The sequence below is a fragment of the Rhyacophila brunnea genome, unplaced genomic scaffold, assembly GCF_057557595.1.
Source record: "Rhyacophila brunnea isolate RB1 unplaced genomic scaffold, BYU_Rbru_1.0 scaffold_6, whole genome shotgun sequence".
NCBI classification, from domain to species: domain Eukaryota; kingdom Metazoa; phylum Arthropoda; class Insecta; order Trichoptera; family Rhyacophilidae; genus Rhyacophila; species Rhyacophila brunnea.
Genome location: NW_028233276.1, coordinates 41914293 through 41930174, shown reverse-complemented (window position 1 = coordinate 41930174; position 15882 = coordinate 41914293). Strand labels below are relative to the sequence as shown.

Sequence of the window (15882 nt, the reverse complement as noted above, 5' to 3'; positions counted from 1 at the left end):
TTTTACTACAATAAACGGAAATATTTACAAATAGCCAATGAATGACACAAATATCTCAATAGGCGCGCGTACTGACTGAGCGAGCTGCCTGCGAGGCAGCTTCGCCATAGATATAGATAATAATTATACGTAAAAACCTCGCGAGGCAAAATGCTCAGTCAATACGCGATTTTCCCGAGGCAAACGCACGCGCTGCATCACCCGAGCGTAGCCACGATCTATCCAATCGTTATCGGTTTATCGATGCTCAAAGGTGCTGCACGCGGCTGCCTCGCGTGACGTTAATTTTATTGCGAGCTGCCTCGCGCAGCGATTTTCGCGAAGCAAATTTGAAGAATGAAAAAAGCACAATCACAAAAGGAATCTCGCGATATTAATAATAAACTGAAATTTCGAGAAATCATTAATGAGATTTTCGAGAAATCGTCACTAAACTAAGCTACCCAATAAAATTTGATGTCCCGGTTATATTGGTCGAAAAAGGCTCTCAACTTTGTGAATAGAACCTTCGAAATTCCTGCCCTGGAAAAAGTTGACCGCAAGAGCTTAAAAAAACTCTCGACATTAATTCTGAAAGGAATTTGTCATTTTTCCTGGTAACAAAGTTTCTTGGCCGGAAGAGCCAAAAAATGTAAGATCGGCTTTTGTTAAATCGTTATTTCGAAATTTGTTAAATTTCGAGAATCTCGAAAAATCAAATAATGATTTCAAAAAATGATAAAATTAGAGAAATCACAGATCTTAACCGCATCGTATGCCTTGATAGATACCTACATACTTACCACATAAACTTCGATTAAATTATCATTGTATTATTACTACTATTCGGGAAATTTTTGTGATTCCGTTTTTTAAGGGTTGGGGGGGGGGATTTTAAATTCCACTACCGAACTACAGTCGTAATCGGTAACAAGAGTATCACTATATAGGTACCTAGGTATATACTTAAAGTAAGTAAGTTAAAATATTCTATAGCTTTCCAGTTTGCTAATATATTTTATGGTGCTGAATACTGAATCAAAATCGGATGTTTTCATAATAATTATTAAACTGTCTGATTTAATTGATGTTCAGTTCAGACATGTATTTTATGGTGCTGAAATTTAATTCTAAGTTAAGCATGACATTTTGCACCTGCAACCCATGAAATACCAAGATGGCTGCCGAAAAATAACATTAAAAAAAAATGTTATGTAGGTAGTAGGCAAGTTACCTGTGATGCTTTTTATAACTACTTTCTACCACGGAGAGCGCAATACAAAAATTAAAAATCTTCAACGGCACAAGGAGATTCAATATGGTGACCATATTGATGTTTTTAAAACAAATATAAAATAAGTAATTACTTTAAAACTACATTACTAATTACTAAATTAATTACGATATACTGGATTATTTGTTAGTTTGGGTGAGTTTAGGTTAGGTTAGGTTATCCTAACAAATAATCCAGTATATCGGCTATTTTCAAAATGTGTTTGCCGCTGTATCCAGGATAACCGACTAGTACAAATGTTTTAATATATTATTTTAATAACTAAAGTTTATCTTTTACTTTCAAATTTAATATTTTTAGATACCTACGTTATGATATTATCAATAAAAAGTCTCCAATTGCAATTTCGTATTCATCCGCTTGGTGCATTTGGTAGGCTGGATAAAAATATATTGCTAATAGTTACATGAATAATGTGGAAACTGGAAAATTTAAATCTAATTTATTCATTTATCCGAAACTCTATTGTCATTTACTAAAAGCTCTTTTGTTCTATTTATAAATTTCATTAGCACAAAATCAGTAATTGTTTCATTAATTTATCAATTGATGGCAGTCACTACATTTTTTTTACAACATACCCTTTTTAACTCGAAAACAAAACAAAATAAATTCTGAAATTCTGTTATTTATTTTTATATGGTTATATGGTATAAAAAACTACCTTTCAATGACCCGCTTATCGGAACTCCTTTCATATTAATACATTGGGGGGTCCTTCATATATTTTTTCATAGTGGGTAGCATGTCGTGCGTCCCTCTTGTATATTTTGTTTGATTGTCCCAACAATCGGACGTCTTGCGATGTTGCCACTATTTCTCTACGTTTTTGTTTAATAGATTCAATAGGTATGTAGATAGGTTGTTATTGAATGTTAAAGCGTTCTGGGAAGAGCGCTATGATCATGGCGCGTTATTATGAGTTTTCGGAGACTATTATTTAGAATAGAAAAATTGGAATGGTACTCTTTATTATGGTTAGTGATATGAGATATATTATGTATTGTTGGGTAGGTACTTTCCAACCTTTTTCAGTTCATTCTCCCGCCTCAATTTTCTTCCGTCTTTGCTGGATTACTTATTTTTAGGTATCGTAGATCTTGATATTTTCTATACAGTATGTGGCAGTATCGAAAGGTGGAGGTAGGCTATTAAGATTCGACATAAATTGTGTACACTAAACTTTGTCAGTCATATGTATTTGTTTTAATTGAAATAAGAGGTCGGTTGGTTCGTTTTTAAAATTCAATTAAACCCTGCGAAAAAACCAAGCCATAAAAGATAATAGTCAATTTAATACTAGTAAGTATATCTATAAAATATCTAAAATTATGCAAGTAAGTAATATATAACTTTGGACATTTTATAGATGTAATAATATTTTTTTATCTATTATAGTTTGGATTAGAAAGGGCTTCATTAATTTTAACTAACATAATTTTAAAAATTAACCAACAATATGTGTAATATATATTCTTAATCCAACGAAAACAAATAAGTATGAATGAAAAAGTGTACGCAATTTTCTCGTATCGTCCAAAATATACCAAAACTATTTTGGTTTCGTTTAGGCAGGGTTTAATTAATTTTTTAAACTAACCAACACCATCTGTAAATTGTAGTCTTAGTTCAATAAAAACAAATACGTGTGACTAACAAAGTTTAATGTGGATTATTATGGCAGGTCTTAACAGCCTACCTCCACACTTCGCTGCTGGAAGGTGGTAATTAAGTTTCATAATTCTCTGATTCCCTTTACTGTGATAAGTAAAACTATACTTTGCGGATCCATAAAATTTTATAAGCAAAGAGAAAGGGGCGTATTTAATATAAAATTGATAGCATAACATTCTTATAAGTACATCTGAATAAACACAAAAAAACTAAATATTTATTTATTTTATATAATGTCATTGTCCAGGATCTATCCGATGCTGGGTGAAAGAAAAATAGTCATAAGCAACAAAATTATTTTTAATAAATTCATATTATAATAACTGTTATAGTATTATAGTTACTACTTTAAATAATAACTATATCTAAATGAAGTTAGGTTGGTAGTTAGTAGAAACATTAGCTGATAAAAATAATAGGCACCCAATATGTACTTCAAAATAGTTACACAATTTAATAATTAAAAAAAACAAGAACAATGTCTAAATAAAGTTAGGTTTTTGGTACAAACACAATTATGACATTTTATAAGAAAAAAAACCCTATATATAATGGAAAATAGGTTAACAAAAAGAAAAAAACAAGAATTACCTATAAGTAACAAAATAAAGTTAAGATGGTTGATAAAAAACATAGGAGTATCAATAAAATAGCTGGTGATTAACTTTTGCAAAAATTTGCTAAACTCAATAAAGCATCTTTCCCTACCAACAATAAAAATAAAGATATTAAAGAATACTGTACAAAAACCTAATACTAAGTAGGTAGGTTACCAATATTTCAAAACAGTAAGTATCCGAAACAATAACGGGAATGCGATAAAATAATAATACTTACCTACCTAATTTACCATACATCGCCTGTCGTCTGTCCCGAAGGTCACACCATAGGAATGAGTAATGAATAAATAATAATTATTATTATTGAATCACCCGTGCTGACATAAAAAGCTGGAATACAGCGTTGCCAACCGTGGGACGTACGATACGCGACACATTGTAAACAAAATATTCAGGCACAAATATACACTCATCGCTAGTAGCGCCGTCAGCGACAAAACTCTAAACTACAAATACATATTTTGTTCCTATGAGGTAACAAAACTGCGTCTGGGCTATTTTCGGTTTTAGACTCTATGAGCGGTTGGGAGATGAGAAAACGTAAAATTACATGAATTCAATTCTGCGTCCATATACCGGACGCCGTATTACAGTTGGACGCAAGATTGAATGAAAGTGTCCTATTAGATGACGCAGTAATGATAGCGGGATGTATATATATATATATATATATATATAATAATATTCTAAATACATTTTTTCTATTATTTCCGGTACAGCAATCATTTTAAAAAAATTGCTGGCTGTAGTTATTCCAATTGAATTATTAACTATTATACACCACAATACCGTGAATCTATTCTACTATAGACCCCTTTCACCCAGAGACGTCTGCTGCGGATATGTCTGATTATTTAAAAAAACTTGCAAATTGTAAAGCCGAATTTACAATTGCAAGGCTAAAGTCAAAAGGGGACTACGCATCTTTTAAGATAGGGGTCCCTGTTAAACTGAGTACGTTGATTCTAAAGCCTGATAATTGGCCACGTTACTCATTCATTAAATAATGGGTGTCAAAAATTGAAACACCACGGCTGCCAACCAGCTGACTTAACAATGAAAATAATAATTGCCCAAGGCAATTATTGTTCTACTACCAAAATGTACGTGGCTTAAAGACAAAAGCTGTCGATTTTTTGAGAAATGTTTTGGCTGACGACTATGATGTCATAGGGCTAACTGAAACATGGCTCAATGACAGTGTTTTTAATCGCAAATATTTTGGAAGTGAGTACTTAGTCTTTAGGAGGGATCGAGATTCCGGCGCAGGCCACAGGCAGGGTGGAGGCTGTCTTTTGGGGGTTAGAAGCATGGAGGGGTTGAAGGCCGAACGTGTCCATGCTTAAGAAACTCCAAATGAGGACCTTTGGGTGAAACTAACCTGTGTTGGAGTCACTATTTACGTTTGTATTGTATATTTTCCTCCAGCCAGTGACGTGGAGGTGTATAAATGTTTTTTTGAGAATATGCTATAACTTCAGCGCGCAACGGTGAAAGGGTCAACAGTGACCTGGAATTTATGTGCGCTGTTTTTGGATTTTCTCAGTACAATGATATTTCTAACTCTAGTAATGAGCTTCTGGATAGGGTATTTAGCAACATCAATTTGTCAGTTTCCCGATGCATGTCCCCTCTTGTACGGGAAGATGACTATCATCCTACTTTGGTTTTTGTGATCAGGTTTCGGTCGACTCGCTAGCTACGAACTGAAATACCCTCACATGAAACCGATCGGTGCAGGGGATGGAAGTTTGAAGGTGGAAACTTCAAGCTACTTTACTCATTAATGAGTGAAGTGGATTGGAGTGAGTTGCTCGGGATTTGTGATGTAAATGAGGCGGTACAATTCTTTTATAATACTGTATTTATAATGTGTTTGATGAATGTTTTTCAAGGAGGTCGCCATGTCGTGGTGGAAGGCGATACCCGAGGTGGTTTTCTCGAGAGATTATTGGGGACATTCAGATCAAGCATTGCTATCACAAAGCTTGGAAGGCTGAGCATGGTCAACGCGACTATGAAATGTTTAGCGTTTATCGCTTGAGAGTGAGGCAAGCTGTTCGAATGGCCTATCGAACATATATGGAATCGGTAGAAGATTGCATTCATGAAAATCCCAAATCGTTTTGGGATTATATTAAATCATTAAGAAGGGATGGCGGATATGCCGATTCGATGAGTTGGAAAGGCGAAGAGGTGACCGGACATGGAGTGGCAGAAGCATTTGCTGGCCACTTCAGGTCTGTCTACGCAAGTAGTATTCCTTATTTGGATGTTGCCTCCACGTCGAGACAGCCATCATGCGGTGCCCAGTCCGTTGATATTTTTCCAGTTGATGAGAGTGATGTGTTAAAATTTATTAAAAAACTAAAAAATACTCACTCTTTGAGACCTAATAACGTTCCTACATTTTTTTTAAAGGGGTGTGTTGATTTTGTCAAAGGCCCACTTGCATACATTTATAATCTTACAATGGAGACAGGTATCTTTCCGGAAACGTGGAAGATGTCGAAGGTTACTCCAATCCATAAGAGTGGTACAGAGTCATCAGTAGAGAATTACAGGCCGGTAGCTATTCTCTCTGCACCAGCAAAAGTTCTTGAGATGATCATGCATAACATGATTTCTCAAAAAATTGAGTCATTTATAATAAATGAACAGCATGGATTTAGAGCAGGCCGATCAACGGAAACTAACCTGATGGTATTTACCAATTATGTGTCATCGGCACTGGATAGAGGCCACCAGGTTGACTGTTCTTACAATGACTTCTCGAAAGCATTTGACAAAGTCGATCATGATGTCCTGATGAAAAAACTCCAACTTATTGGATTGTCTGATCGATATTTGAAGCTATTCGGGAGTTATTTTAGGAGCCGTCAACAATACGTGTCGTACGGCCTTTATCAGTTACAGACCTTTTACACATTTTCTGGTGTCCCTCAGGGCTCAAACTTTGGGCCGTTGCTGTTGACGATTTTTATAAATGACATAGCATTGGTAATAAAAAATGCTATGTTTTTGTTGTTCGTTGATGACTTGAAACTTTTTGGAAGTTGTCACCTTGGACGATTGTCGTCAGCTCCAACTTGATATAGATAATATATTAGATTGGGGCAGGCGTAACAAACTAAAATTCAATATTGATAAATGCAATCTTTTGTCGTTTACCAGAGCCTCAAAAGTGTTGTTTTTCCAATACTCGATGCATGGCAGAGTTCTGTCACGAATATCATCTGTAAGGGATCTTGGCATTACGTTTGAGAGTAGACTGACATTTATTAACCATATAGTTACCATTTGTAACATAGCGCTTAAAATGTTGGGCTTCGTCATGCGCACTTCCCGCGTCTTTTCGGATGTTACGGTATTAAAACTTTTATTTAATTCTTTAGTTCGAAGCAGACTTGAGAGTGGGTCTATTATTTGGGCACCGCATCAGTTGAAGTATAGCCTTATGATGGAGAGGGTTCAGAAGAAATTCTTAAGACACCTTTATTCGAGGTTGTACGGATACTATCCGTGGCTTTATCCTACTGACTTTCTCTTAGGCATGCTTACATACTGCAGTTTGCAATCTAGAAGAAATCTTCATTTGGCTATGTATTTTTTTCGACTTATACGAGGTATAAATGAGAACTCTGCCATTCTGGGCAGTGTTGACCTGTGTGTCCCTGACAGTGGCGCACCCAGGGGGGGGGGCCAAGGGGCCCTGGCACCCCCCAAAAATGAAAATTATCAGAATGATTTTAAACATTGAAATTGAAAGCCAATAAACTATACCTTTGGGCTTAGACAAATAAAGACATGGCAAAAAAATGATTTTTAATAATGCTCCAGCACCCTTTTTAGAAAAATTTCTTAGATTTTAATTTCTAACCCAAAATTTTTGAAACACTAATGTCAGGTTTTTTTAGAAACACAATCCCTAATGGAACTGTCAAAAAATTCTCGGTGTCCACCCAAATTCCGGAGTGGTGTAGGTCATGGCTGGGGAGGGCTGACAGAGCTCTAGCCTGGGGGCCCAGGCTGTGGGGGGCCCGGTGTGTCGGGTTGACCAGATAAGTGAGATAAACACACATCGTAAATTAGCTTTAATAGTAAAAAAAGTCTATTATACTTCATGGCCATGAACATTTTCAATTATTTATATGATTGTGCAATATATTTTTTGATTATTATGTGTCGATACTCAACAGCTCCATTATTAAAGTAGATGTATGAAAAATCGCCAATATTCACTGTATAATTACCCTTAATTTGAACTGAAACACAATTTGAAGAATGTTAATGTAGTGTTTCACACTGCCTTTAATCTTAGCGGTAGGTAGGGGGCCCGCCAAATATCGTAGCCTGAGGGCCCGTTTCAGGATGTGGGAACCATGGTGTAGGTACACCGAGTGCAATAGACAAAAGACCGATAAACGAGAAATTAGGCTGTGAAGAAGAAAAAGATCCTATGGGACTAATTTACATTCTCCTCCTTGGGCCCCCTCCAATATTAAATCCTGGGTGCGCCACTGGTCCCTGATAACTATCTTAGAAATAGAGAACATCAGTTGTTTATTCTCCCAAGGTGCAGAACCAACCTGCCACTGGTAATGCCAATTGGGAGGGCGATAACTATGTTCAACGAAATTGCTTCGGGTGTTGATATATTCCACCTACGTGAGGATGAGTATAGGTGGACGTTGTTTTATAAATTCTTAAAATAGGGTCTGCTTAACTCATCCGGTGTACTTCCTTGTACCTACCTAATTAATATTTTTGCATGTACATATTTCTACTGTTTAATAACATACTATGTATCTCTTTTTTTATGTAACACTTACTGTTTTAAGTGTACTTCTTTGTTTCTATGTCATGTTGTGAACGTCTTAAACTTATAATTTGTAATGTCCACAATATGTTAAAAATAAATTGAAATTGAAATCCACTAGTATAAGTTGTCCGCTGAGTGAGGGCGCCACATGCTTCTAATAAACTATTTTTACTGTGTGCATAAGCAGCTATTAAGAAGTGTATACTATAAGGAATTTAACTACAATAGAACCTTGATTATCCTTGATAATCGAAAGATAACTTACTAATCGACCTTTTGCGATTTTTTTCATTGTTCCAGAATTCCAAATTCCAGAATCACCAACAGTCTTTAAAATCAATTTTCGTCTGCCAATACTAGTCATGAATGTTTTCAATACACCTATGCTATTTAATGTATCTATTACACCCAGAACCATTGATTGTATTAGATGTGATATGGTGGAAGAAATTTTATCATAAATTTCCATCAATCTATGCCTCACGATACCACTATACTATATTTTCTATGCCTCACGATATTACTATGGCAGTATCTGATAGGCTGCAGATTTTTAACGACACACGTTGAATGTAGAGCGAAGATCTTACTAAAATCACCATAATACCGATAATTTGTTGCTTAATATTTCATAATTATTCTAACAGATGTCAGTATGTTTATTTTTTAGATTATGCAAATCAATCGACAGTGGCTAGTGATATGAGTGTAAAGTCGGACGAGATAACTCGCGAAATTTGTATGTGTAGCCTGTCGATCACGGCCTCATAGAATAGAGCAAGAAAATTCGCTGAAGGCATAAACTGGTTAATCATCCTATTTACGAGTGCAACGGTGCACTGTTGAATAATAAGAATACTTTTTCTTATACATAATTCGGAAACACCTCAGAAACACACTGATTAGAAAGAATCTTTAAAAAAATTATATATGTGCCGGATTCGACTCGAACGTGCATCTGTTGGATTCTAGTCATTGTGCTATACCAAGCCTCCAGCACCCTACCAACTACCTGATAGTCATTCCTAATTTCATCGTAGTTAGGTAGGAGGCGTAAGCACAGCCTGCTCAGCATAGGCGTCAGTAATTCCCTACCGGATTATGCAAGAATTCGCATGAACTTTTAGTAGTAAATATAGTAAAAAATACAGTTAACACAATGTCTTAAAAAAATTCTTTTTAATACTACAACAGGCCAAGTACCTACATCTTGCAGCAGTCGAAGTAAACAATCACACAAACACCCAGGCTTTGAGAAAATCACATAATTATATTATGATCTCACTGGAAATAGAACCCGGAGCCCCCAAATGAGAAGCACTGGGCCACGATACACATAATGTATGAACAATAAAATAAGTATTTGACCAGTTTGCTTGACTACAGATATCGAGTCAAACATAATATTGAAGTATTTAGCAGCAAATTAAGGGATAATAATTTTAAGCAAATAAAACAAATTTTGGGAGTAGATTCCTTCTGATTATTAGTGCCAAATTGCTTAGGTATATCACTGCTTACTGATGTACACGTCTCTTTTGTAATTTAATCCTCTGGATCATGTGTCATTCAGGTAAGGGTTCCCTGAGATTTTATAAAATGCTCCAAAAGTTTCACCAACCAAAAATGGTTGAAAATCACTGGTGTAATAAGATGTTAAGTCCAGTTTGACATAGGAGTCGGAAGATGGATAGAGATGAACTTTCCGTAGTTTACCTCTCGCATACAGATACAACTCGCGAAGAGTGGAAGTAGGCTGTGGAGATCCAACATAAATAGTGCACACTAAACTTTTCCAAACTATCTAGAGCAGTGCTCCGCAACCTTTTCACACCCACGGCACACCAAAGAAAGGTCTTCCCAGAATTCCGCGGCACACCACACGTAAAACAATTTATACACCAAAACATGGACCCCACATCCTGAAGGGGGACCCCAGACCAAGATCTTTGGCGGGCCCCCCTACCTGTCGCTAAGGTTAAAGACAGCGTGATACTCTAAAATAGCGTTTTTCAAATAGTCTTCGAGGTAAAATTATTGGTATTGATTTTATGTTTAGCGATTTTTCGTATGGTTATATTATATTAATATAATTATTGTTAGTTGTCGGGTTAGGAATAATTATTAGTCGAGTATTGACACAATAATAATAAATTGTATCCTACAATGAGATGTTTTAAAATATTAATACTAACATAGTAAAATAGTGCCGCAGGCGACTTTTTTTGACTCGAAAATGGGAGCTGATCTGCGATAGCCTTGTCGGATATCCGAGGACATTTTTTACTAACCGAAATCCAGAAAATAGCCAATGGAACATCGGCGAAGTTCAGTTTTAGCGTCCCGTCGTTCATCAATTCAACAAATTCCTCTCGAATTTATAGGAAAAGTGTTTCTATAGAATTTTCGGCATTGGTTGCAAAAGGGTTTCGTATCCAGTCGCATTGATTGTATGAAAGTACTGATGAAATTTCTTTTGCAACAAAGTTAAATGTTTTTGAGACAGATCCAAGATTGATTGCTTGTTTTCAATGGTGGTCTGGTAGTTCCTTTGGAACATTTGTAGAGATCCTTGTCTAAACTCCTTCTGCCAAAGTTCGAGTATATTTTTGAATTCTTCTAATTTATCAGAGCACGTCAATATATTTTCATTCTGACCTTGCATTGTTTTATTAAGTTCACGCAGGTGCTCAAATATATTACCAGCCATGTACGCAAATTTGGCTATTGCACCGCGGCACACCTAGCATCGGCGGCACACCGGTTGCGGAGCACTGATCTAAAGGACAAAATTTTGTGTGCACTATTTATTTCAGATCTCCACAGCCTACCTCTACCCTTCGCTACTATCACATACATATCGATATGTAGATATTGCTCTGTCTATTCGTATTCCAATTTTTATCTGTTGAAATAATTTGTTTTGTACGAGGGTGGGTCAATAAGTCCTTAGAAAAGCCGACAGCTGGCGCGACTAGTACTGTAAGCGGTTTGTTTTCATGCAGCGGCACTACCGATTCAGTATGCTGCGAAGTTTCAATCAGATTGGTCGGGTTGTTGTGTGTTTCTCGTACATTTAAAAAAAAAATTTGCTTGTGGAAAATGGAAAAATGGAAAAATGGAAAATGGAGAAAATTGAGTTTAGAGCTGTTATTAAACATTTTAATATAAAAGGGTTAACAGCAAAGGAAATAAAAAATGAGTTGGATTTAGTTCACGGCATATCTGCTCCTTCACTTGCAACTATTTATAACTGGTTAAATGAATTTAAACGTGGTCGTACATCAACAAAGGATGAACCACGCTCAGGACGTCCTGTAGAGGTGACTACACCAGAAATGATCAATAAAATCCACGATATGGTGTTAAGTGACCGAAGATTAAAGTTGAGTGAGATAATTGAGGCTACAGGGATCTCAAAAGGTAGCGTCATTTCTATTTTACATGACAAATTGGGCATGAAAAATATTTCTGCAAGATGGGTGCCGCGTTTGCTCACAGTCGACAATAAACGCAATAGGGTGGTGGCCTCTAAAGCCCTGTTGTCACTCATGCAACGCAATCCGGATGAATTTTTTCGTCGCTTTCTGACTGTAGATGAAACATGGATACACCACTATACTCCCGAGACGAAAGAACAGTCAAAGCAGTGGATTGCGAAGGCAAACCATGTCTAAAGAAGGCGAAAACCGTAAAATCAGCTGGTAAGGTTATGGCTACTGTATTTTGGGATGCACGTGAAATTATTTTCGTTGACTAATTGGAAAAAGGAAAAACAATAACAGGGGATTATTATGCATCTTTATTGGACCAGCTAAAAAACAAAATTGAAGAAAAACGGCCTCATTTAAACAGGAAAAAAATCCTCTTTCATCAGGACAATGCCCGTGTTCACACATGTTTACGATCAATGGCTAAAATTGAAGAATTGAAGTTCGAATTGGTCGACCACCCACCGTATTCGCCAGATTTAGCCCCCAGTGACTTTTTCCTTTTCCCAAACTTAAAAAAATGGCTATGTGGACAACGTTTTTTTTCAAATGAAGAAGTCATCGATCGGACAAATGCTTATTTTGAGGACCTTCCGAAAACTTATTTTTCTGACGGTTTAAAAAAAATTGAGAAACGTCTAACCAAGTGTATTGAGCTCCAAGGAGATTATGTTGAGAAATAAAAAAAAAAAACTGTTTTAATGCTTTTTTCTAAGGAATTATTGACCCACCCTCGTATAATCTGGATAATTGAAAATCCGTATAATCAAGATTTTTCTGTATCTCCCTATATGTACTTAGGAACATTACCTTGTATGAATGAGGCCACTGGTTTCAATGTTGGTTAACTCTATTATCATACGCAGCAAGCAGCATTCGACGCAGCTGTCGCTCGAACTAACTTGAAATGTGACTTGAGTGCTATGAATACTATGGATTCTGTATTTTGTAATTTAGGTTGGTAGACATGTCGGTCAAATTCGAGTATGTTAAAAGTATTATGCTAAACGTCATTTTAAAATTGATAATAATGCTATATATTGTAACATGAGATGTCCTTGATTATAAGCACTTTACCAAATTATTCTTTTGGTCAACTTTTTTCATTTGACCATGTTCGATTCTAATAAGATCATGGACCTCCACAGAGTGGAGGTATGTATTAACAGATTTGCTTTTACGAGGAATGGATGTTAGCCACTTGCCCAACCTAATATGTCCATACTCTGTCCCAAATACAAATTGAAAAATATGTATATTTGCCAGACCCAGAATTCGAACCCCATTCAACCCACAACGTTATAGGCCAACGTTTAAGCCCCTCAGTGCATTTTAATCCTAATTGAATGTAAAATATATTGGGTTAACTGTTCATTGGAGTTTGCAATTGACCGGTAATTTTGAATAAATGGTAACATTTTGAGATTTTCCATGATAAATATTATAATCTTATAATTATTTAATATAATCTGAAAGTCCATTGACTCGTATTCAAAAATGATAACATGATTTGTTTAATCAATAGGTACATTAAAAAATAGTTTCCGAATTTGTTAGGATCCAGACGTGGGATTCAACCCCGCGACCAATGGGGTTCAGAAGTAGATACCCTGACACCCATGTACGGCGGGGGATTATTATTACCATTTAAAATATTTCAACTAGCAAGATATTTTAATTTCATCATATTATTTATTGACCAACAGGCCCACATGGTATATACTCCCTACCCTACTCTCGACAACATAATATACATGTGAAAACTTATGGATGGTCACAAGTATGAAGTATGTTCATGTTAAACTATTTGGAAATAAAACCAATTTGTATAAAATGTTTCATTTATTGTTTGACATGTGCGCTATGCTACATAAAATTTCCTTACCACAATTATATGGCAACACAAAATATAAGACTTTAGGCAATTTATATTTTACAGAATGTGTTAATCAATAAACAACTTTGCACGCATCAAATTGATAGGATGTATTGCACTGTTTGTGCAATAATATTGTTTATTTAAAAAACACATTTTTTAGAATTAATAATCCGTATTATGTATGTGCCTACTATAACGCCAAAAAACAAACAGATAGGATAGATAGATAGGCCAACGGATTTTCAATTTGGATATCGAATGATTAATTTGAAATTGCTTGTCGGTGTTGCAACAAGATTAAACAATCATTAATCTCTGCACTATTTTTGTACTCGGAAAGCACTGTGGAATGTAGAGGCACTAAGTAAGCAATTTACACTTTTAAAATATTCAAAACATTAAACGTTATATGGTATGAAAAAATATAAGTCAATACGCATCGTAAATATATATTATATATAATTTCTTATATGAAAGGTTATTATTTATTGATGCATGCATTGCTTCTTTTTACAAATCTCTCCACGTCTCCAACTAAAAAAATACCCTAACATACGAATTGGACAAGTTATATTATTACATCCTAGAAGCCGCTGGGACTTGCGAGATCTGACAAAACAATATTTTTTTAAATACATCTACATTCATATCAATCTACCATCGGTACAATATCAAACAGACCGTGCTCTTCTCGGTTTATAAACATTACATCAGTCTAAAAGCTGTGTGACAAAAAGCATTACATAAAACAATGTCACAATTCACTCTGTTTTAACTTTCGGTAAACTTTAAAACAAAATATATAAAAAAACTCATATTAATAAAGCAATTTGGATTAGCTTAGAACATAATTAAAGTAATGGCAAAATTTAGTATCAATGGTATACTGATATGTATGTATATAACACTAAAGGTTAGTACGTAATTCAACTGAAATAAGAGTTATAGTAATCGAATGAATAAAAAAGTTTTTATAAAAAGGTTTAAGTGTATAAAACTAGTATTGTGTGGTATCCAACCGAAAAAAAAAATTAAGAACATTGTCGTAAGTACTAATGTTTCAATATGGTTTAAGACTCGGATTTATATGTACTTAATTCATTTGCTATTAGATAATAACAATGACAAAAATATATTTTTGTACAAATCAAATGTTCCATTGAGCACCAAACATAACTTAACAGTAACCATCGAACGATATAATATTTTAATGTCAATATAATTTTTGACATTTGCCAAAAAGAAGCGTTTTACCGGTATTTTATGAAACATTTTTCTTCATTAACCAAAATGCAATCAATGATCACGACACAAAACAATAATAACGGCTGACAAAGAACTAATAAATAAATTAATAATAAAAGCCGGTCGCCGGAGCTGACCTGTTTATAATAATATGTAGGTATACTTATAATTTAGTATCAATTAAAACGTATTGTTGATATAATAGTCTTTTTTCCACAAATACGATTTTATAATTTCACAATGGCCGAAATATTATTATCTAATAACAGGCCCACAGAACTGACACAGCTTAACCCACTTTATTGATGAGCTCGTCACATATCGCCGTCAAGTCTTCCACGTCTTTCGTTTTTTGATTCAACGACTCTTGCAATGAAGACATTTGGATCTCAGATTTCTTCAACATGGCTTGCAGTTTCAGGATTTCTGATTGGCTAGCTCTCTTTACAGTGTCTATCTCTTGGTTAGCTCTGGAGAACAAAAGATGATATTTCAAAACATTGAAAAGTATATTGACCATTCCACCAATACACATACATAGTATCAATAGACAAGACTACATGTGGAATGGAGGAAAACAATTGTAATACAAAAAAAAAAATAACAATACACACTAAGCCAGAGATTCATGTTTTGTAAAAGAAGTTTTCATATTTGACTTCCGTAATTTGTACGAATTTAGCTCACTGTTTAGACTTTGGAGAGTAGTATCCCTTGAAATGATGATTAAAAAACAAATGTTGAAACAAATATTAGTTTAAGAGTTTTTTTTCAGAAATTTCGAGATTCGCATTTTTCAAGTAATCATCAGAATGTTGAGAATGTTGAGAATTCGAGGAATGTTTATTTGGAATATAACAATTACATGGTTGCATATT

The 15882-nt window shown here is 35.0% G+C and overlaps 1 protein-coding gene across 13 annotated transcripts in view; it reads right to left on the bottom strand.

Moving 5' to 3' along the window:
- Positions 1–13708: 13708 nt before the first annotated feature.
- tacc (transforming acidic coiled-coil protein) overlaps positions 13709–15882 on the bottom strand; it is a 126258-nt gene continuing 124084 nt past the window's right edge. For all 13 annotated transcript variants that reach the window (XM_085956900.1, XM_085956899.1, XM_085956903.1 and 10 more), the window contains one exon: positions 13709–15474. In XM_085956900.1, coding sequence (XP_085813026.1) covers positions 15294–15474 — 181 coding nt within the window. In that variant the 3' untranslated portion in view covers positions 13709–15293. The remainder of the gene's footprint in view (positions 15475–15882) is intronic.